This window comes from Microcebus murinus, chromosome 8 (assembly GCF_040939455.1).
Source record: "Microcebus murinus isolate Inina chromosome 8, M.murinus_Inina_mat1.0, whole genome shotgun sequence".
NCBI classification, from domain to species: domain Eukaryota; kingdom Metazoa; phylum Chordata; class Mammalia; order Primates; family Cheirogaleidae; genus Microcebus; species Microcebus murinus.
In genome coordinates, this window is record NC_134111.1 from 52,339,177 (window position 1) to 52,360,844 (window position 21,668).

A 21,668-nucleotide genomic window follows, 5' to 3' on the forward strand; every position below is an offset into this window, starting at 1 on the left:
TACCTTATACTCATGAAACATATCAAAATGGTTTGCATTGTTTCACTTGTGACATTATACAAATGCTTAACCTTTTGAAGTAAAATCTTTAATAGCTGTACACCAGTAGTAGTAGTAGCAGAGAGGCCGTTTGTGGTAGGCAGAATGATGGTCCCTCAAAGATGTATTAATAAATGCTCTAACTTCTGGAACCTGTGAATATGTTACATTACATGGAAAAGGGGAATTAAGGGTGCAGATAGAATTAAGGTTGCTAATCAGTTGATCTTAAAATAGGGAGATTATTGCAAGATTCTTCAGGTGGACACAATGTAATCACAAGGGGCCTTAAAATTGGAAGAGAGATGCAGAATGTCAAAGTGTCAAAGAATGGTTAGATGTGAGGAGGACTTGACTCCCCTTTGTTAGCTTTGAAAGTGGAGGAAAGGGGACAGGAGACAAGGAACACAGGTGGTGTCTAGACGCTGGAATAGGTGAGCAAACATATTCTCCCCTAGAGCCTCCAGAAGGAACACAGTCCTGCTGACACCCTGATTCTAGCCCAGTGAGACTCATGTCAGATTCTGATCTCTAGAACTGTTAAAATGATAAATGTAGGTTGTTTTAAGTTTGAGGTAATTTGTGTGGCAGCACAGAAAACTAATACTTCATCCAAATGTAAATAGCTTACTCTGTAGAACGAAAAACCTAAAGGGAGTTTAAAAGTCTTAAAGAGATATTAATCAATCTATTATTTAATTCATACTAGTGAATTTCAACAATGATTATTAGACTTTGCTTCAAGCAAATTCAAATCTTAAAAGTAATAACAAATTTGATTTAGAAAAAAAGAAAATTAAATTATACTCATTCAATGTACTGTCATTCTTTTAATGATGTTTCAGAACAAAGAAAATGTCACAGAGTTATATGCAGTTTTTATCTGGTATAGGGCACAAGAAACGGTTACCAACAGAAAATATTTCTATAGTCCCAAAATAGATTACTTACAAATATTTGCAAAATTCATTCTTATGTTACTCAAGTACTTTTCTACTTAAAATGACAGTATACAGAGCTGAAAAATTAAAATAGAGCTTTTTTATTAGAAAGACAATAGTACATAATTTAGCCCTTGCTAAAAAAAAAAGTATTCAATAAGAAGTGGAGATATTTTTATTCCCAGGTAATTGTCATATACAGTCTCTCTTTATTCTCTCTCTACTTCTGCTTCGTTCTCTTTGTGTCACTTTAGTGTACTTATCTCCTGAGTGCTCTCTGTGCATTTTTTCCCCTCTGTATATATCTGTGCCACGGCTTCTGGTGTCATTTCTTCTGTTCCCCTCTTCACTGGGACTTCGCTGTAGCCGTTTTCTTATCTCCCTTTTCTTATAGCTAGCAGGACTTCGGCTCCGGCTTCTCCTACTCCGCTCATCCCTGTTGCGGCTTCTGCTGCTCCCCTCATTTCTTTCAGACCTTCTCTTCTCTGGGCTATGATTACGGCTTCTGGACTTTTTGTCAGAATCAGAATGGCTCCATTTGTTGTTCTCCCACGAACTTTCTTGTTTTAAAAACCTAGGCTTTTCCTTGTTACTGTGACTCCCAGAATGTTCTTCATCAAGTTTTCTCTTCTTAGACTTATCCTTCTCTTCAGAATCCCTGTTGTTATGCCCTGAACACTTGTTTTTCTTTCTTTTCTTCTTTTCCATTTTTTTTGATTTGTTGTCACTCTCACTCTCACTACTGCTTTCTGAAGTCTCAGATGAGGAGGAGGAAGATGAGGAGGAAGATGAAGAGGATGATTTGCTTTTATGTTTCTTGTGTTTACTTCTACTCTTCTGAAACTTTTTCTTCTTTCTATCTTTTTTCTTTTTCTTTTTTTTCTTCTCAAGTCGATCCAATTTCCTTAATTGGGAAAAAAGTAATAACAGACTGTGAAAAATAGTCCTTTCACTAACTATAACTTTAAGAACAGACAATATATTTTCTTAGAAGCTATTAAAATAGTATCTACATATGAACTCATTTACTTTATTAAATGACAAACCATTTTCTTCCTTTTAAATTATTCAAGTAAGTTTAAATTCAAAAATTAAACACATTAACTGAATTCTCTGACTATATTTCATCAATGGTAATGACTATTTAAAAAAAAAAATTAGCCAGGTACAATGGCTTATCACTTTAGCCCAGGAGTTCAAGTTCAGTCTGGGAAATGTAGTTAAGACTCCATCTCTAAAATATATAAATTAAAATTTTTAAAAATTCTGAGCCAGAATTTGAAATTATATAGCACTTTAAATAAATGGTCATTCTGATCTAAAGAAAATATGTGAAAGGTATATAATATCAGTTGTATCTACTGTACACTCAAATTTATAGCTATCAGATGAAAAATTAATTTTACATATGTACTATTTTAAAGCATGGAAATATTAATCAATATTATAAAAATTCAAGAGTATAGTCTCCAGAAATTGAATAAGAATACATTTAAAAATTTTGGTACTCTTTGTTGGGACTTTATAAAATAATGTAATTACATACTAGTTTTCAACAATTGTTTAGTTTTATAAATAATTAGGACAATTCTGTTAAGGTATTCTGAATTTCTAAAGAGTATTTCACATTCTCAGAAGAATAACCTGTTTATATGATATGTCTGAGTTACTCTGAAAATAAAACTATGGGTTCTGTCCAGCCATTCTCAAAACTATACATACTGAAAACATCATGAGCTCCCTCTATTGGACTCAGCAGACATTTTTTTGGTTCTTTAATCCAGAGGCAGTCTGTTTAACAAAATTCATATTTACCTTAAATTTAAGCATTCTTTCTGCACTCCTCATAAAATTTTACAAAATGTAAAAAAAAGGATACATGGCCAAAAATGTTTCCTAAGAACACACTGTGTACAAAGACAAATCTATTAAGAAAAGTAAAGCTACAAAAATAAGTCTATTTCCAAATTAAATAAATGTTCTGGAAAGTATACAACCTTAAACTCATTTTCATATTATTGAAAAGAAATACAAAATTGTATTAGTATAGCTGAAGAATAAATCAATAAATATGATGCACAGTTTAAGTATCTTCTTGAGTTCTTAGGATCAGAACTGAATATGATGAAACAAAGAAAAAAATAAATCTATTAAGTATATACTTTTAAATTACCTGAGAAGTTTCTGTTTTTGTTTGGTTGTCAGTGACTTTAAAAATTCAACTTCTGGATCTTCTTCACCCTCACTTGCAACATACTCCTGAGTCAATAAAGATATCATTAAATTGCTAGATTTCAAGACAAATTAGTTAATAGATAGGGAAGAAAACATTTATAAATAAGATGTTTTGCATCAGGGGCACACAGTAGATGAATATGATATTTTGGATTGGGAAGTGGGAAGGAATTAAAACCACTGTTTTGTAGTCTACCTGCTCACAGGAGGATCATAATAGACTAAGAGGTTAACATGACTGCTTTGCCAGCAGTAGGTAACTTCATCAGGAAGAGGAAAACAGAAACATTAATAAAACATTTATACCATGGTTTCCACTCTCTATCACTTGAATTTAAACACTTGCCAGTTTAAATATTTTATTTTTAACTTAATAATATATGAAAAACAAGAAGATCATGAACCTTTCAGGAAGGTCAAAATATCCACTATTTTACCCTTTATTATATTTCAATAATACATTATCGGCCGGGTTTAGTGGCTCACGCTTGTAATCCTAGCACTCTGGGAGGCCAATGCAGGCGATCGCTCAAGGTCAGGAGTTCAAAACCAGCCTGAGCGAGACCCTATCTCTACTAAAAATAGAAAGAAATTAATTGGCCAACTAAAAATATATATAGAAAAAATTAGCTGGGCATGGTGGCACATTCCTGTAGTCCCAGCTACTTTGGAGGCTGAGGCAGGCGGATTGCTTGAGCCCAGGTGTTTGAGGTTGCTGTGAGCTAGGCTGACGCCATGGCACTCTAGCCAGGGCAAAAGAGTGAGACTCTGTCTCAAAAACAAAACAAAACAAAAAAAAACCCATTATCAAACATATGATAATATAGTCTTTCAAACGCAATCATTTTCTGGATTTATGTATAGTTTAATAAGTTAAAGAAGTTTAAAGTATTTCTATAATTTTTAGGGGTTTATTTTTATATACTTCTTCCCATTGGTTCTATTTAATGTCACCTCAGGGGCATGTTAACAGGAAGGAGAAAACAACAACCTTACCAGTTGTTCAGTTATATATTGTATCCACATAAACCCAGAGGAGCAGTTTCATTTATTAAAATATAGGTTTACAAACAATTTCTCATTTAGGTTAAAATAATAAAGAAGCAAAATCAAAATACATTTTGGGTATTTTCTTTGCTCTATCTTACTTTCCTATGGATATATGCATATTGGAAAACATTAAGTAGCAATTCACAAGCAATCACATTTAGATTTATAGACATTTTCAGCTTACTGATAAAAAGATCATTACCTGTGATGGATCATTTGCGGTCAAGTTTCTCCCCAGTACATTTCGTTTCAGTGCAAACCCACTGTTTCTCATCTCCGCTATTAGCTCCGAGGGGTGCATCGATGGCCCTGTTCAAAAAAATCACAGTTTGAATGTATCATTTATATCTCTCTACCTTTTTCGGACTCCACAGTAGGAATGCAGTTGAAGCTTTGTTAAGTAAAATCACAGCTAAATCAACTCAATAATCTTCTGCTGAGCAAATAATCAGATATGATTTTCTAAAACAGCAGTCTGGAGATTCAGAATAGAAAATAATTGCATTTTTCTTTACGTGCAAGGGGAGTCTCTTCTTATGTAACTTTGTCATACTGAAAAAGATACATTTATCTCTTGTCTGGTTGGCAGTTTTTAGTATAAAATCAAAGCAAAATGATAAAAAACTACAATTAATTTTTAATAATTATTCTCTAAGAGTTCATTTAAAATAAATATTTTTAAAAGTATATGAGCAATTTATTATTCTAGTTTCCAATTCAAAATCCATCATTTATTTATCAAATATCAATACTAAATATATTGCCATGTGACAGCTAATCATCAACACATACACACATACACCTGCCTCCCTGTAAGTAACCATCAAGTACTTTATTTAACCTTGCTTATATATATATAGCCAGATTTTGAAATGTCGAGTTAATTAGTTTGAGATTGGTGACAGGCAATTTTAGGCTCACTATAGGTGTGTATGTTTTATATTTTTCACAAGCTGATTCCACTTTTGTAAAATCCCAAACTGAAAAGTGAGTTTCTTTTGGGTTCCCAAATATGAAATAACAATGGATAAATTTTTAAAAAATGTTTAAGGTCTGTCCCCTTCCCTTAAACATAAGGTTTATATAAGGTAGAAGACTCTTTCCTCCTCCTTTTGTTTATTTTCATTTCATTTTGTTTCCTCTACAGGTAGCACACTAATTACACCATTTCATAGCAGCTATTTAAAGTTTCTGGCCTTAATCATCTACGTAGGCTTAAATGAACTACCCTAGGTGATGTATCTGTACTATAAGGAAGAATGAGGTAGTTACTGCTGACAAGGAGTAAGGGAGGGTGGGGATAGAGGGACATTCAGAAACGGATTTTCTAGTTTGCTGATTACTTTGTCTATTTCTTTTTATTGCTTTATTTTACCACCTATTTGCATGTTCACCTGGCTGTTACCATTGTAAGCAAAAGACAATCAATTCAAATCTGTTGACTAGTCAATAGCAGCTTTTGTAAAAAATTTGGTGGGAAAAGTTCAGGTATAATATCTTTTATTGAGTTCTCTGGGTTTTACCATTCTATTCATATTACCAAGAACAATTGAAAGTTTGTTCTAAGTATTAGGGAGATGATAGGAAAAAACTGCCTATTAATGGCAAATGGGGGAGTTATTAATGATGTGATGCTTTACTAGGGATAGCAAGCCTTATTTAGTTAAAAATAAAACAAAATCATAATAAAGCAGCACCTTCATTTCATTATATTATTTTAAAACAAGAGAAGATTTGATTTTTCTTCTGTACAAGTATAATATCTTTTATTGAGTTCTCTGGGCTTTATCATTCTATTCATATTACCAAGAACAATTGAAAATTTGTTCTAAGTATTAGGGAGATGATAGGAAAAAACTGCCTATTAATGGCAAATGGGGGAGTTATTAATGATGTGATGCTTTACTAGGGAAAGAAAGCCTTAGTTAAAAACAAAACAAAATCATAATAAAGCAGCACCTTCATTTCATTATATTATTTTAAAACAAGAGAAGATTTTATTTTTCTTCTGTACAAGGCATTTAATTCCTATGGATTACTTTAAAGATCCTTTAATTACTCAATTTGGTTGCTAATATTGATAATAAAATTTTTATTTTATTTTATTTTAATTTTGAGACAGAGTCTCCTCACTCTGTTGCCGGGGCTAGAGTGCTGTGGCATCAGCCTTGCTCGCAGCAACCTCAAACTCCAAGGCTCAAGCGATCCTTCTGCCTTAGCCTCTCAAGTGTCTGGGACTACAGGTATGTGCCACCATGCCTGGCTAATTTATCTATATATTTTTAGTTGTCCAACTAATTTCTTTCTATTTTTAGTAGAGACGCGGTCTTACTCTTGCTCAAGCTAGTTTCAAACTCCTGACCTTGAGCCATCCTCCTGCCTTAGCCTCCCAGAGTGCTAGGATTACAGGCATGAGCCACCCCACCCGGCCGATAATAAAATCTTAAATAAAATTAGATTTTAAGTATTAATACTAGTTGCCTCTAAATGGCATAAAAGTGCTCATATAATTAATGGTTTTAAATGAATAACAGAGTGTTCAGTGGCTTCTTGAATTTCTCATGTAGAAACATAATTTTATAAAGTAGAAAATTTCTCTTCTGAAGTGTCAAAACTACATTTCCTTGTTAATAATTTTATTAGATGTCAAAAGAATTCAAACAGCAAACATGCTAAGAATTAGGATAGAAACCACCCCAGTAAAAGGTCAAAGAGCTTGGCCAATTGACTGAGGTTAGACTAATTTCATCAGTTTTCCATGACAAGATGGGTAATTTATTTTTATTTATTTATTTATTTTTGAGACAGAGTCTTGCTCTGTCACCCACACTAGACTGCAGTGGTGTCATCATAGCTCATAGCAACCTTAAACTCTTGGGCTCAAGTGATACTCCTATTTCAGCCGGCCAAGTAGCTAGGACTACAGATGCATGCCATCAAGCCCTGTTAATTTTTTATCTTTAGTAGAGACGGGGTCTTACTCTTGCTCAGGCTAGTCTCGAACTACTGGCCTCAAGTGATTCTCCCAAAGATGGGTAATTGTAATAAAATGTTTTAGAAAACATGCCTTCTTTACAGTACTTCCAACAAACTCAAGAAAACGATCTCTTTCCCCAGTGTTACGGAGATTATAAAACAATTATTCTTCTAAAGGCATTTATATTTCTCGAAAACCCCAAATTAAGTATTTGTGTAGTACATAAAATTATAATATACTTTATATTGTAAGACTTAAATACAGTACTAGTGAAGTAGCTGACAAACAGTACTTAATAGTAATTACTTTTACCAGTAGATATGCAACTTTCATGAATATTTTATGTCTTCATAATTAAAAAATGCCTTTAAAAATGCTTTTAATAGTAATATTTTCCAAAATCCAGTTTTTTTCACATATTTTTGTACTTAAGCCTTCTCCTATCATCAAGAGTTCTGGGTTTAAAGTTCTGGGTTAAGGAAATTTGACAAGTCTGGTTGAATGAAGATATATTTAGCAAATATCTTCATCCTTTCATGTAATTGTGACAGTGGCTATGTAGAGTTAAATTGATAGAAATGATCCCAGCTCTCTGAGAACTCAAAATTTAGTTGATATGTTCAAATGCAAAATAACTACTTTTATGTTTGATATCTTAAAATGTTAAATCAGCTGGAGCTGGGTCTTAGGAATGTTTGGCTTACTCTTAAATTTACTATTACAGAATAATTCTAGAGAATTCAGAAGAAGGGCATTTGTTCTAAAATGCAGGTTTGTGAGGGCTCCTCTCCAGTTCATCTCACCTATGCTGGGCTAAGCCTCCACAGCACGAAAATCAATGTTACAACTTAGAAAAGCAAGTCCACCGAAGAAACTGCTATACATTTGTTTATTTTGCAAACTTTCTTTGCTGTGATATGGGTATCAAAATACCTGTTGTGATAATGGTGTTCAGTTCCATATACCAATTAGACCCAGACTATTTTCTACTAGAAAAATATCATGAAATCAGTGTTTCACCAAAGAAAAATCTCCCAGGTGAATTATGTTATACAAAATTATGTATGTAAAAGGCTTAATCTACTCATTAAGACTATTTATTTTTATAGAACAAAAACAATGAAAGGTTAAAAAAAATGTTTTCTAGTACAACAGTTATTTCATTAGAGAATAATAAATGATATCAAAAGTCCTGAGCAAAGGCCATATAACTGACCCTACAATTAGAGGATAGCAGTCGCAGTCCCAGGTGAATGCCACAGACGGCACAGGAAGGGGACTAATGCTGAAGGCAGTGTTTCACTGCCAACACTAGGTCCACTTGTTCTGTCCAAGGTCAGATGAATCTTCCATTCAAAGTTCATCATTCTTTTCAAAGAATGCTTTACCACCTACAATTTTACAGCATTAAGACGGAGAAAAGAGAGCAGTGAGTTGTAGGTTAGGTAAGGCTAAATTAGAAATGCTTTTCCTTTCTTCCCCCAAATTTAACACATTAACTTATTGGATGCTATTGTTTGCTGAAACCAAATTGCTATTCCTAAAGTGAATATAGTTTTGCTTGCTATTACAGTGGTGATCTATTTTTCTCCCTTCCCATTATATGTGTGTGTGTGTGTGTTTTGTTCTAATTTAACTTTAATACTATGGAAAATTTCAAACCTATATCACACAGCTTCAAAAATATTTTGCTATTCTTGTTTTATCCATTATCTCCAACTTTATTTTTTGGTAGAGTATTTTAAATAAAATCTCAGATATCACTTTGGTATCAAGTTACTAACAAATAAGGACTAGTTCTTTTTTTTTTTTTTTTTTTTTTGAGACAGAGTCTCGCTTTGTTGCCCAGGCTAGAGTGAGTGCCATGGCGTCAGCTTAGCTCACAGCAACCTCAAACTCCTGGGCTCCAGTGATCCTTCTGCCTCAGCCTCCCTGGTAGCTGGGACTACAGGCATGCGCCACCATGCCCGGCTAATTTTTTATATATATCAGTTGGCCAATTAATTTCTTTCTATTTATAGTAGAGACGGGGTCTCGCTCTTGCTCAGGCTGGTTTTGAACTCCTGACATTGAGCAATCCGCCCGCCTCGGCCTCCCAAGAGCTAGGATTACAGGCGTGAGCCACAGCGCCCGGCCTAGGACTAGTTCTTAAAACCACAAGACCTTTATTATACCTACCAATGTTGGCAATTTAAAAATATCTAATATTCAGTCAACATTTAGATTTCTCCAATGGTCTTGAAAGAATCCTGTTAGTTGGTTTATTCAGATTAGGATCCAAACAAGAGCCACACATTGCACTTGGTTTACAGATCTCTAAAGTCTCTTTTAATCTAAAAAATTTACCCACCTTTCCCCCTACAAATGCTACCGATTTGTGGAAGAAAATGGATAATTTGTTCTGTATATTTCTCACATTCTGGATAGAACATTTAACATATTCTTCTAGTTCTTGTATTTCTTATAAATTGATAGGTAAATTCTAAAGGCTTATTATTAAATTATTTTGGTACTTTATACCACATACTTTGGGGGAATATACACAAAGTCTTCTAAAGGTTGGATTCAGAAAAATGACAGCTGAAAATAAATTTTTGGCTAATGAAAACATATTTCTATCTAAAGAAAAAGACTGAGACTCCTACTTGATATGTTCTTTAACCACTTCCATCATGTATTTATTGCAGTCACAGTAACAGTAGTATAACCTTAAACCCCAAACATTATCACAAATATGATTTTTCCATGAAAGTACAACCTTCTGTCCTTTTTTCTTTCCTAAAGTTAGGAAAGACTGTATCTAGTGAATAAGGCAGTCCCTGTCACTAAATGTAAAAAGGATAACTAGAGACACTAGTATAGCATGTGATCAAGAGGGAGATCTGTAGTGAGAATTATCAAGAATTACCCTTATACTTACATTATTCCTAATATTACCGTAACCTTTCTGCTTTTAAAAAAGCTTATAGAAAGTTATCTTTTAAAAAGACTAAAAAAGGGACACAGTAGGAACATGTAACATAAGACCCAGGAAAAAAGTGAACGAAGCTATTAATAAAGTGTGTGGGTGATTTTTATTTATATAGATGAGAATGTTTTATGTATGATTTTCTAAAGGTTATGCAAGAACCATTTGTACTGAATTGTAATAAAACTGTTCCATACTGGGAATTTTCCTGACACATTGCCAGTTCGTCTGAGTGGAGGCTGGAAACAATAGCGTTTCTTATGCCCTTATCCCAAGTTCATACTGAAGACAGCTAATTGATCTCTATTAAAACACACAATGTAAAGAAAAAATTAAATGTTTCATTTTAGTCTATGTGTCTGGAAGATATGTAAAGGCAACGAAATGGGAAACTGTCCTTTTTGTATACTAATAAAAATCAGTTTATTAAAAACAACCTTGCCTTATAGAATCAATATAAAAACATGACATATATTTATATCTTTATTACTTATACCAACTTACTTATATATATTTTAATGCTGATACATCCAGCAATAATAAAGTTAATTCGTAGCCTTAGAGGACTAAGGAAAATGATTTGTGTTGTGATGAATATTAAGTATTAGAAGTTAGCAACATGTTTTCAATAAGTTATGGGAACATGAATGCTTTTGAAAAGTTATGCATCCATGAACCTCAAAAACATGTTGAATCAAAGAAGTCAGCCCTGGTACAGTGGCTCACGCCTATAATCCCAGCACTTTGGGAGGAAGAGGTGGTAGGATTGCTTGAGGCCATGAGTTCGAGACCAGCATAGTCAACATAGTGAGAGATCCCATCTCTTAAAGAAAAAATTAGCTGGGTGTGGTGGCATGCACCTATAGTCCCAAACTACCCTCTGGAGGCTGAGGCAGGAGGATCGCTCCTCACCACTGTACTCCAGCCTGAAGAACAGAGGAACACCTGTTCAGGAGGCAGGCGGGGAGAAGTCAGAAACAAAAGAGTACATATTGTATGATTTCATTTATATGAAGTTCAAGAACAGGCAAAATTAATATATGGGATTAGAAATTAGAAAAGTGGTTGTGGGAGAAAGCAACAGAGTAGAAAGAGACAGAAGGGCATTTTCTAGGGTAAAGGCAATGCTTTATATTATATCAGGGAGGTTGGTTATCTGGATGTATATATTTGTCAAACTCTATACCTAAGACCAGTACATTTTACTTTAAAAAAAAAAAAAGGGGCTGAGTGTGGTGGCTCACACCTGTAATCCTAGCACTCTGGGAGACCGAGGCAGGAGGGTTGTTCGAGGTCAAGAGTTCGAGACCAGCCTGAGCAAGAGTGAGACCCTATCACTACTAAAAAATAGAAAGAAATTAGCTGGACAACTAAAAATATATAGAAAAAATTAGCTGGGCATGGTGGCGCATGCCTGTAGTCCCAGCTACTCAGGAGGCTGAGGCAGAAGGATTACTTAAGCCCAGGAGTTTGAGGTTGCTGTGAGCTAGGCTGACGCCATGGCACTCTAGCCCAGGCAACAGAGCGAGACTCTGTCTCAAAAAAAAAAAAAAAAAAAAAAGGTTACACATGATATTTTAAATCAGTCAACAGTAATTACGGAGCAACTGTGGTACTATAGACCAGCGGTTCCCAACCTTTTTGGCACCAGGAAAAGTAATTTTCGTGGAAGAAAATTTTTCCATGGACTAGGGGTTGAGGGGGATGGGGGTAGGGGCTGGAGCTCAGGCAGTGATGCACAGCCTGGTTCCTAACAGGCCATGGCCCGGGGTTTGGGGACTGCAGCTATAGACTCTCATTATATCTATACATCATGTATCTCTCTATGAGGAGAGCCCTGCATAGGGAATTTGAACTTATAAGTCCCTAGTATATAACAAAGAAAATGATTTTAAAAATCACTGTGTATTATTGAGAGAACTTGGTTTTTGCCTTCAGGTTTATAATAGTTTTGAGAAAATTAGTTCAGAGGAAAAACAAATTGTAAATTTGTATTATAAGATATATTCAAAAGAGATGTTAGACAGTAATGCTGAGAATAGTTAGCAAAGCCTTTTCTTTCAGTCACTCACTGAACCAGTGAGAGGAATACGAAGGTTCATGTTAAGTTCATTAAGTATGATTTGAGTAGAAGAATTAATATTTACTAGGTGGACTAAATTTTATTCATTCTCCTTTTCCCAGGTAATCAGAAGCTAATTTCCTTTACTTGAAGCTGGCAGACCTTGAGCAGATGAAATGATGGTAATAGGAAGAATCATGTAAAAGAGAGTTATGACTGTGATGGGAGAATCATAATACTCCTTTGAGGTTATGGGAAGTGTAGCCTCCACTAGTCCCACACATGCCTTTAACACAGGGCTGAGCATTTACTGACAGGACAGACTGTATTAATTTGTTCAAGTCAATGGAATTTCAAGGAACAGCCACTCTAACAACAAATTTAATCACTAAATTATAATAATGCATATAAATAGTTTGAAATAATTTAACCACTGGTAATCACTTAAAATAGCCAAAATTTAAAATACTAATAAAGAGCATCATTTTGACCTTTGAAGCACACTGACTGGACAAGTTTTACTGAAAAATCTCTTTAATAGGTCAGTATTTCTTTTCAGCTAACTAGCCTCTTGCATAAAAATTTTTTTAACATAAAATCATCTACATATTATAAACAAGAGGAATATCATCAACTACAATAGAGTTCAATCAACTACATATTATATAGGAGAGAGCAATGCAGCCCAACTTCACTTTTTATTTTGAGATCAATTCTTTTTTATTAGTTTCTATATCTGCCTATTTTAGGAGTTTAGCTTTAATGAGATTCTGGTAATACAAATGCTTTTTCTGCAATAGAATTATGTTGGAAGATTTTTTAAAAGTCTGCAATCATCTGTAGGGCTATCTTAGTAGCTGTGCTGGTAGGATTCAACCTCTTCAAGGAGCTGAGTAAGGGAACTCGATAGCAGATTCAGGAGTTTATCATCTTTCTTTCTTTCTTTTTTTTTTTTTTTTTTTGTGACAGAGTCTCGCTTTGTTGTCCAGGCTAGAGTGAGTGCCGTGGCGTCAGCCTAGCTCACAGCAACCTCACACTCCTGGGCTCGAGCGATCCTTCTGCCTCAGCCTCCTGAGTAGCTGGGACTACAGGCATGCGCCACCATGCCCGGCTAATTTTTTATATACATATCAGTTGGCCAATTAATTTCTTTCTATTTATAGTAGAGACGGGGTCTCGCTCTTGCTCAGGCTGGTTTTGAACTCCTGACCTTGAGCAATCCGCCCGCCTCGGCCTCCCAGAGAGCTAGGATTACAGGCTTGAGCCACCGCGCCCGGCCTTCATCTTTCTTTCTATAGAAAGTTTCTCCAGCCTGCTCCTAGGTGTCTTCCTAGCAAAGCTTTATGATCAGATCATTATTTTGGTAATTTCCCAAAGGTGTTCTCAAGCAACAAAAATGCCTTTAACAAGAAAGGTTGATGAAGAGACAGAGAAACAGCATGTGGGAGTGCCTGTCGTAGAAAACTTCTATCAGTAGCACAGCTTAGTGTAGCATTATTCAGAAAACAATTAAACCAAAAGTTAGGAAAATTAGGCAAAAAAAAAAAAAAAAGAGCACTGATGCAAAAACAAATCTTTGCAATAAGCGTAAAATAAGACTTTCTTTAAACTATTCATTTTCATATTTTTTAAACACACTGAAAGGTATAGTGTAAATAAGATTGGACAGAGGTACTTGAAATATTAATTATCTATGATCATTTTAGCCATTTGTGGTGTGTCTGGAACTCAGACTTAGGCAATATGAAAAAAAAAAAGCAATTCTGTATATGTCTAGTATATCTAGTGACACTATTTTGATTTTTGAATTTACTTTTATTCAAATCATGAAATTTGTCAAATTATCATATCTAGTCAGTTCCACATATTTAAAAAATTATAACTAAGTAAAAAAATTATGGCAAAGTAACTATAAATATATAACCTTAAACCTAAAAACCCAGAACTCAAATAACTAATGAATTAAGTATCATACTGAAAAATATGAAGCAAATGTTAACAAATTTGGAGTCTATGTTTATTTACTTTTTGTTGCTTTTATAACTTCTGTGTTTCAGTCCAATATATTAACAGAAAGAGGTTGAAAGTCTCCCTTATCCTCACAACAAGAAAAAAGCTGAAAAAAACCGAAAGTCAACGGTCTCAGATCCCTCAGAGAACTGAGGTCACAGGGCAAACCACCGCCCGAAGACTTCAGAGACAAGAGGATACTGAGAATCACAGCTTACCAGAAAGAGAAACTACTGCTGGAAGCCAGCAACTGGTAGGAATACTTAAAAGGTAGTTAACTAATAGTTGGAGCCTGAGTATGGACTAGCTTGAGAGAAAAAAATCTCCTGGGCCCAACCTTGGTGGGACCCCACACTTTTGTGAGTTTCACTTCCAGGAGCCCCACCAGGTTCTCACTGTGAAGACCAAAGAACAATATCCTTGTGTATCAGTGGGAAGAGATAAACAACCATTTTGAAACATGATTAGAGCATTCTGTTGTCCTTAACAAATGCTTATTCTCAAGAGTGACTATTTTATCAGAGCCTAACCTACATGGAAAAATAAAAGCTGAGAAGGGTGGGGAGAAGCACTTGTGAAGGTTACAGCCCAGGAACACAGGCTCACCAAAGACTAAGACCTAATCATCGGATTATAGAATGCTCCCCTTTCCCCTACATCTTACCAACACATCAAGAGGGCTCCCGTATAATATCAGGGGATTACAAATGAAAGAACTGCAAGGCTCACACTCTTAGTATTAAAGAAGGAATCTCTTGGGAAACCCAAAGATAATAGAGGAGACAAAAACAAGGATACTAGAGGAAATTTTAGCCTCTGACATCTACAGCTACATCTACAGCTACAGCAAACAGTAAACACAGCCTAACGCCTAGCCAGATAAACATAAAACCTCACACTAAAGGCCTATTTACCTTAGTTCCTCTTATCCCAAATACACCATGTCTGACTTCCAACAAAAATTACAAAGCATACTAAAAAAACCAAAAACTAGTCTGAAGAGAAAAGCAAGCTGAGAACCAGACTCAGATATGGCAGAAATTCTGGAATTATCAGACTGGGAATTTAAAATAATTAAAATTAATAGGCTAAGGGCTCAAATGGAAAAAGTGGACAACATGCAAGAATAGATGGGTAATATAAGCAGAGAGATGGAAACTGTAAGAAAGAATCAAAAGGAAATGCTAGAAATCAAAAACACTAATAGAGGCCGGGCGCTGTGGCTCACGCCTGTAATCCTAGCTCTTGGGAGGCCGAGGCGGGCGGATTGCTCAAGGTCAGGAGTTCGAAACCAGCCTGAGCAAGAGCGAGACCCCATCTCTACTATAAATAGAAAGAAATTAATCGGCCAACTGATATATATATATAAAAATTAGCCGGGCATAGTGGCACATGCCTGTAGTCCCAGCTACTCGGGAGGCTGAGGCAGAAGGATCACTGGAGCCCAGGAGTTTGAGGTTGCTGTGAGCTAGGCTGACGCCACGGCACTCACTCTAGCCTGGACAACAAAGCGAGACTCTGTCTCAAAAAAAAAAAAAAAAAAAAAAAACCACTAATAGAAATGAAGAATGCCTCTAAAATGTTCATCAGCAGGAAAGATCAGTGAGCGTTAAGATATGTCAACAGAAACTCTCCAAACTGAAAAGAGAAAAAGAAAAGAAAAAGAATACCCAAGAACTCTGGGATAATCACAAAAGGTATAACACATGCATAATGGAAATACCAGAAGAATATAGAGAGAAAGGAACAGAAGAAATATTTGAAATAACAATGGCCAAGAATTTTTCAAAACCAATGACAATACACCAAGAGTTATAAACCACAAATTGAGAGCTGAGAGAACACCACGCAGGCTAAATACCCCAAAATCTATATCCTAAGATGATATTCAAACTGCAGAAAATCAAAGATGAAAGGCCAGGCACGGTGCCTCCTGCCTGTCATCCTAGTACTTTGGCAGGCAGAGGATTGCTTGAGGCCAGGAATTTGAGATCAACCTGAGCAAGAGTGAGACCCAGACTCTACAAAAAAATAGAAAAATCAGCTGGGTGTGATGACATCACCTGTAGTCCCAGGTACTTGGGAGACTGAGGCAGGAGGATCACTTGAGCCCAGGAGTTCAAAGCTGCAGTAAGCTATGATGATGCCACTGCATTTCAACCTAGGCTATAGCAAGACCCTCTCCCCAAAAAACCAAAGAAACAAAAAAGATGAAGAGATTTAATATCTTTTAATATCTTTAATATTCTTCAAAAGTGGAAGCAAGGCTGGGCATGGTGGCTCACGCCTGTAATCCTAACACTCTGGGAGGCCGAGGCGGGTGGATTATTTGAGCTCAGGAGTTCGAGACTAGCCTGAGCAAGAGTGATACCCTATCTCTACTAAAAAATAGAAAGAAATTAGCTGGACAACTAAAAATATATATACAAAAAATTAGGCCGGGCGCGGTGGCTCACGCCTGTAATCCTAGCACTCTGGGAGGCCGAGGCGGGCGGATTGCTCAAGGTCAGGAGTTCAAAACCAGCCTGAGCGAGACCCCATCTCTACCATAAAAATAGAAAGAAATTAATTGGCCAACTAATATATATAATATAAAAAAAAATCAGCCGGGCATGGTGGCTCGTGCCTGTAGTCCCAGCTACTCGGGAGGCTGAGGCAGGAGGATCGCTTGAGCCCAGGAGTCTGAGGTTGCTGTGAGCTAGGCTGACGCCAAGGCACTCACTCTAGCCTAGGCAAGAAAGCGAGACTCTGTCTCAAAAAAAAAAAAAAAAAAAAAAATTAGCCGTGCATAGTGGCACATGCCTGTAGTCCTAGATACTCAGGAGGCTGAGGCAGGAGAATTGCTTGAGCCCAGGAGTTTGAGGTTGCTATGAGCTAGGCTGACACCACGGCACTCTAGCCCGGGCAACAGAGCAAGACTCTGTCTCAAAAAAAAAAAAAAAAAAAAAAAAAAAGTGAAGGCAAGATAAAGAACTTCTCAGACAAATAAAAATGGAGGAATTTGTTGCCACTAGACCTGCCTTGCAGGAAATATTAAAAGAAGTTCTTCAGAGAGGAAGTAAAATGACATATGCCAGAAACTTAGATCTACATAAAGAGAGGAAGAGTATTTGAGAAAAAAATGAAGGTAAAAGAAAACCTTTTATTTTTCATATTCTTAATTGATCTAAAAGATAACAGTTTATTTAAAATAATAATACCAGAGATGGGGCAGAGTTGAGATAATCAGAATCATCAACTGTAGCTGAGCAGCAATTGCCTGAAGCTCAAAACCTCCCTTTAAAAGCTCTGTATTTTTGCTTATTATTAGGACAATGGCAGTTTAGACAAGAGTCTCCATCCTCCTCATTTGCCTGAGAATTAATAAACTCCTCTTTCCTTCTCCATAAGATAAAATAAAATAATAATACCAATAATATATCAGATGATTATAGCTTATGGATAAATGAAATGTATGACAGCTACATTATAAAGGATGGGAGGGAGGAATTTAGTTACATAACAGAAATTGGGTTACTCTGTTATAAGGTACATGCACTAACCATGAAATTGTATAGTGTTGTCTGAAAGTAGATGTAGATTATTTGTAATTGCATAATGCAAATTCTAGGGCAACCACTAAAAAATTTTTTAAATGAAGAATAATTGATATGCTAAGAGGAAAGAAAATGGAATCAATTAAATGCTCAATTAAAACTGAGAAAGCAGAAAAAGGTCAACAAAAGTGAAACAAAAACCAAAAGCAATGAAAACAATTACAAATATGATAGATATTAATCCAACTATAGCAATCATCACTTTTAATATGAATGGTCTTAAGACACAAATTAAAAGACAGCGACTATTTGAGTATATTAAAAAATAAGACCCAAATATAGGTTGTCCATAAGAAACCCACTTTAAATATAAAGGCACAGATAGATTAAAAACAAAAGGATAGAAAAAGATATACCATGCTAACACTAATCAAATATAGCCACAGTATCTATATTAACTTCCAACAAGGAGATTTCAGAGCGAGGAATATTATCAAGGATAAACAGAGAGATTACATATATGATGAAGGGGTCAATTCTCTAAGAAGATATAACAATCCCAAATGTGTATGTGTTTAACAACAGAGCATAAAAATATGTGAGGCAAAAACTGATAGAAATGTTTTTAGAAATACACAAATCTACTATTTTAGTTGGAGACTTCAACATCCCTCTATCAGTAATTGACAGATGCAGCAAGCAGAAAATCAGCAGGGTATAGTTGAACTGAATAGCACCATCTATCAACTGGATCTAGTTGACATTACAGAATATTAACTAACAGCAATAAAATATATATTCTTCTGCCTGAATAGAACATTCACCAAACAGATCACATCCTGGGCCTTATGACACACCTTAACAAATGTAAAAGGATACAAATCATACAAAGTATGCTCTCAGACCATAATGGAATTAAACTAGAAACAAGTAACAGAAAGATAGCTGGAAAATTCCCAAATACCTCAAGATTAAACAACATACTTCTAAACAATACATGGGTCAAAGAAGCATTGAGAGAAAGTAAAACATATTTTGAATAAAAGAAAATGAAAATAAAACTGCTGCATAATAAAGAATTTGGCTGGCCTTACTCTCTAGAACTCTTGGGTTACTAGGTGCATTGTCAGTAGGCAGTATTATTTTGAAAAGAATTTCTTCTGAGCAGTAAGTCTCAATAATGGACTTAAAATATTCAGTAAACCACTCTGTCAACAGATGTGCTATCATCCAGTCTTTGTCGATGATGCTACATCTTCCAGATAACTTGCTGCAGCTTCTACATCAGCCCTTGCTGCTTTACCCTGCACTTTTATGTTATGGAGACAGCTTCTTCCCTTAAACCTCATGAACCAACCTCTGCTGGCTTCCAACTTTTCTTCTGCAGCTTCCTCACCTCATCAGCCCTTACAGTATTGAAGAGTGTTAAGGCCTTGCTCTGGATTAGCCTTTGGCTTAAGGGAATGTTGTGGCTGGCTTGATCTTCTATCCAGACAACTAAAACTTTCTCCATCTCAGCAATAAGGCTGTTTTACTTTCTTATCATGCACTGTGTTCAGAGGGGAAACACTTTTAACTTGCTTCAAGAACTTTTCCTTTGCATTCACAATTTGGCTAACTGGTGCCTAGCTTTTAGCCTATCTTGGCCTTTGATATGCCTTCCTCACTGAGCTTAATCATTTCTAGCTTTTGATTAAAATGAGAGACATATGACTCTTCCTTTCACTTGAACACTTATAGGCCATTGTAGGATTATTATTTGGCCTAATGTCAATGTTGTTGTGTCTAAGGGAACAGGGAGGACTGAGGAGAGAGGGAGAGATAGGGAATGGCCAGTCAGTGGAGCAGCCAGAACACATACAACATTTATCAATTAAGTTCATCATCTTCTATAGGTGTGGTCTGTCGCATCCTAAAACAATTATAGTAGTAACATCAAAGATCATTGATCACGGATCACCATAACAGATATAATAATAATGGAAAAGTATGAAGACACATAGTGAGCACATGCTGTTGGAAAATTGGTGCCAGCAGACTTGTTCTACCCAGGGTTACTACAAACTTTCAACTTGTAAACAACGTAATATCTGCAAAATGCAATAAAGTAAAGCATGATAAAACAAGATATGACTATATTAGGGTTTTAGGGATGCTTCATCGACTCTCATTGCTGGTACAGAGCTGAATTCAATAGTGGGCACAATGGGTGATGGAGAAGCAGGCTGAAAGGAAGGCTGGCACTATCTGCTGGAAGTATATCAGCAACTGCAGATCTAGCTCTCCTATACCTGTTTGCTTCCTGAAGAAAGAAATCTGAAATTCAAACATGGAAAGATGTGCAGATCTCTATTTATCTAAGGAAAAGAGGAATTTAATACATAGAATTTTGCTTTATATTTTTTATAGATAAGCTGATAAATATTAATCTGTTTTATAGATACCCATTCATAAATTCTTATCCCCTTATGGACAGGAATTTTTAATTATTATAAGACTAATTTTAATATACATTAAAAACACAAGAAACTGACAAATGCTAAGAGTCAATGATAAGAATAAGGGCTATAGAGTATAGATAAAAGGCAGGTGGGCTGGCCATTTAATTATATTATAGTATAAAAATATTGTATAAAAATTCAGCCACTACTGAAGCTTGTAAGTTTTTTGTATGATTTTGGTATATTTGGAGTAGATGAAAACTTATAAAGTTAAGATGATCTTATCAGAAAAAAAGAGATTCTAAACCAGCTTAGCCCAAAGAAGCATTTTGATTGCCTAATTTAACTTTGTAAAGGAGAAGTAAATCTTATAGCTGGTCTCTGTAAACCTCACAGCTGGAACATTCTAACAGCACCTTGCAGTTTCCAGTGATCAAAGTAAGTTACTTTATATACTAAACTAAGAATTTCATAATAGAAATAATGTAACACCAGGGGGTGCGGTTATCATGAAATAATTACAATTCTGGGAGATTACAGGCACAAGGCTGTACCCCAGGGGTGTGATTATCCCATGATAACCACATCCACTGAAATTGCCTTATTGCAAAAATAATCTCTATTCACTGGTGAGACATTATTCAATAGGTGATTTTTTTTTTAAATGGAAAGATTTTTTTTAACTTGAATCAGCAAGTGGATTAGGAAATTGGTCAGTTTATTTTTCATTGCATTTCAAATTCAGAATACAACATCATTATTATTTGCTTTCCTATTTGATGGAGTTTTGATTTTGTTTTTGAGAAACCTTTAAGAGTTTTATTAGTTTTAGTTAAGTACTACTGCTAAATTCAAGACAAAATTTAAAGGCATTAACTGAACAATACAATTTTAAACATTTCTATATACATTTATGATTCTTCTAAAACCATGTTCATTTAAAAATTTATAAATGTAATTTACCTTCACTGATGGAAATACAGATAAGCAAAAAGATGAAACTAAAAATCTCAGGCAATCCTATTACCCAGACACAATCACTATTAATATTTTAGTCTATCTCCTTCCAATCTTTTTTCTGGGAGAATCTCTTTCTCGGTCTATATATCTACCTAAAGATATAAAGAGAAATATAAATGTAACTACTATGTTTTATAATTTGCTTTTTAAATTTGACCAAATGTTGTAGACAACATCCATACTATTAAATCTTCGTATCATTTTAAATAGCTGCATAGTACAGTATTTCATTGTAACAACATTCTATACTTATTCACTTAATATCCTTTTATTAGATATTTAGGTGTTTATTTATTATACACAATCCTTTGTGACTAAATCTTTGGTCACAATAATATGATTATTTTCTTAGGGCATATTCATTGACTCTGTGATAAGTAAAACATAAT

General features: G+C 35.1%; 1 protein-coding gene across 1 annotated transcript in view; it reads right to left on the reverse strand.

The window, feature by feature from the left end:
- Positions 1 to 849: 849 nt before the first annotated feature.
- CIRSR (corepressor of RBPJ and splicing regulator) overlaps positions 850 to 21,668 on the reverse strand; it is a 39,825-nt gene continuing 19,006 nt past the window's right edge. The window contains 10 exon segments of the mRNA XM_012753392.3: positions 850 to 1,336; positions 1,339 to 1,390; positions 1,392 to 1,702; positions 1,705 to 1,771; positions 1,773 to 1,884; positions 3,154 to 3,223; positions 3,226 to 3,239; positions 4,468 to 4,480; positions 4,483 to 4,530; positions 4,533 to 4,574. Of these exon segments, the coding sequence (XP_012608846.2) occupies positions 1,173 to 1,336; positions 1,339 to 1,390; positions 1,392 to 1,702; positions 1,705 to 1,771; positions 1,773 to 1,884; positions 3,154 to 3,223; positions 3,226 to 3,239; positions 4,468 to 4,480; positions 4,483 to 4,530; positions 4,533 to 4,574 (893 nt within the window). The 3' untranslated portion in view covers positions 850 to 1,172.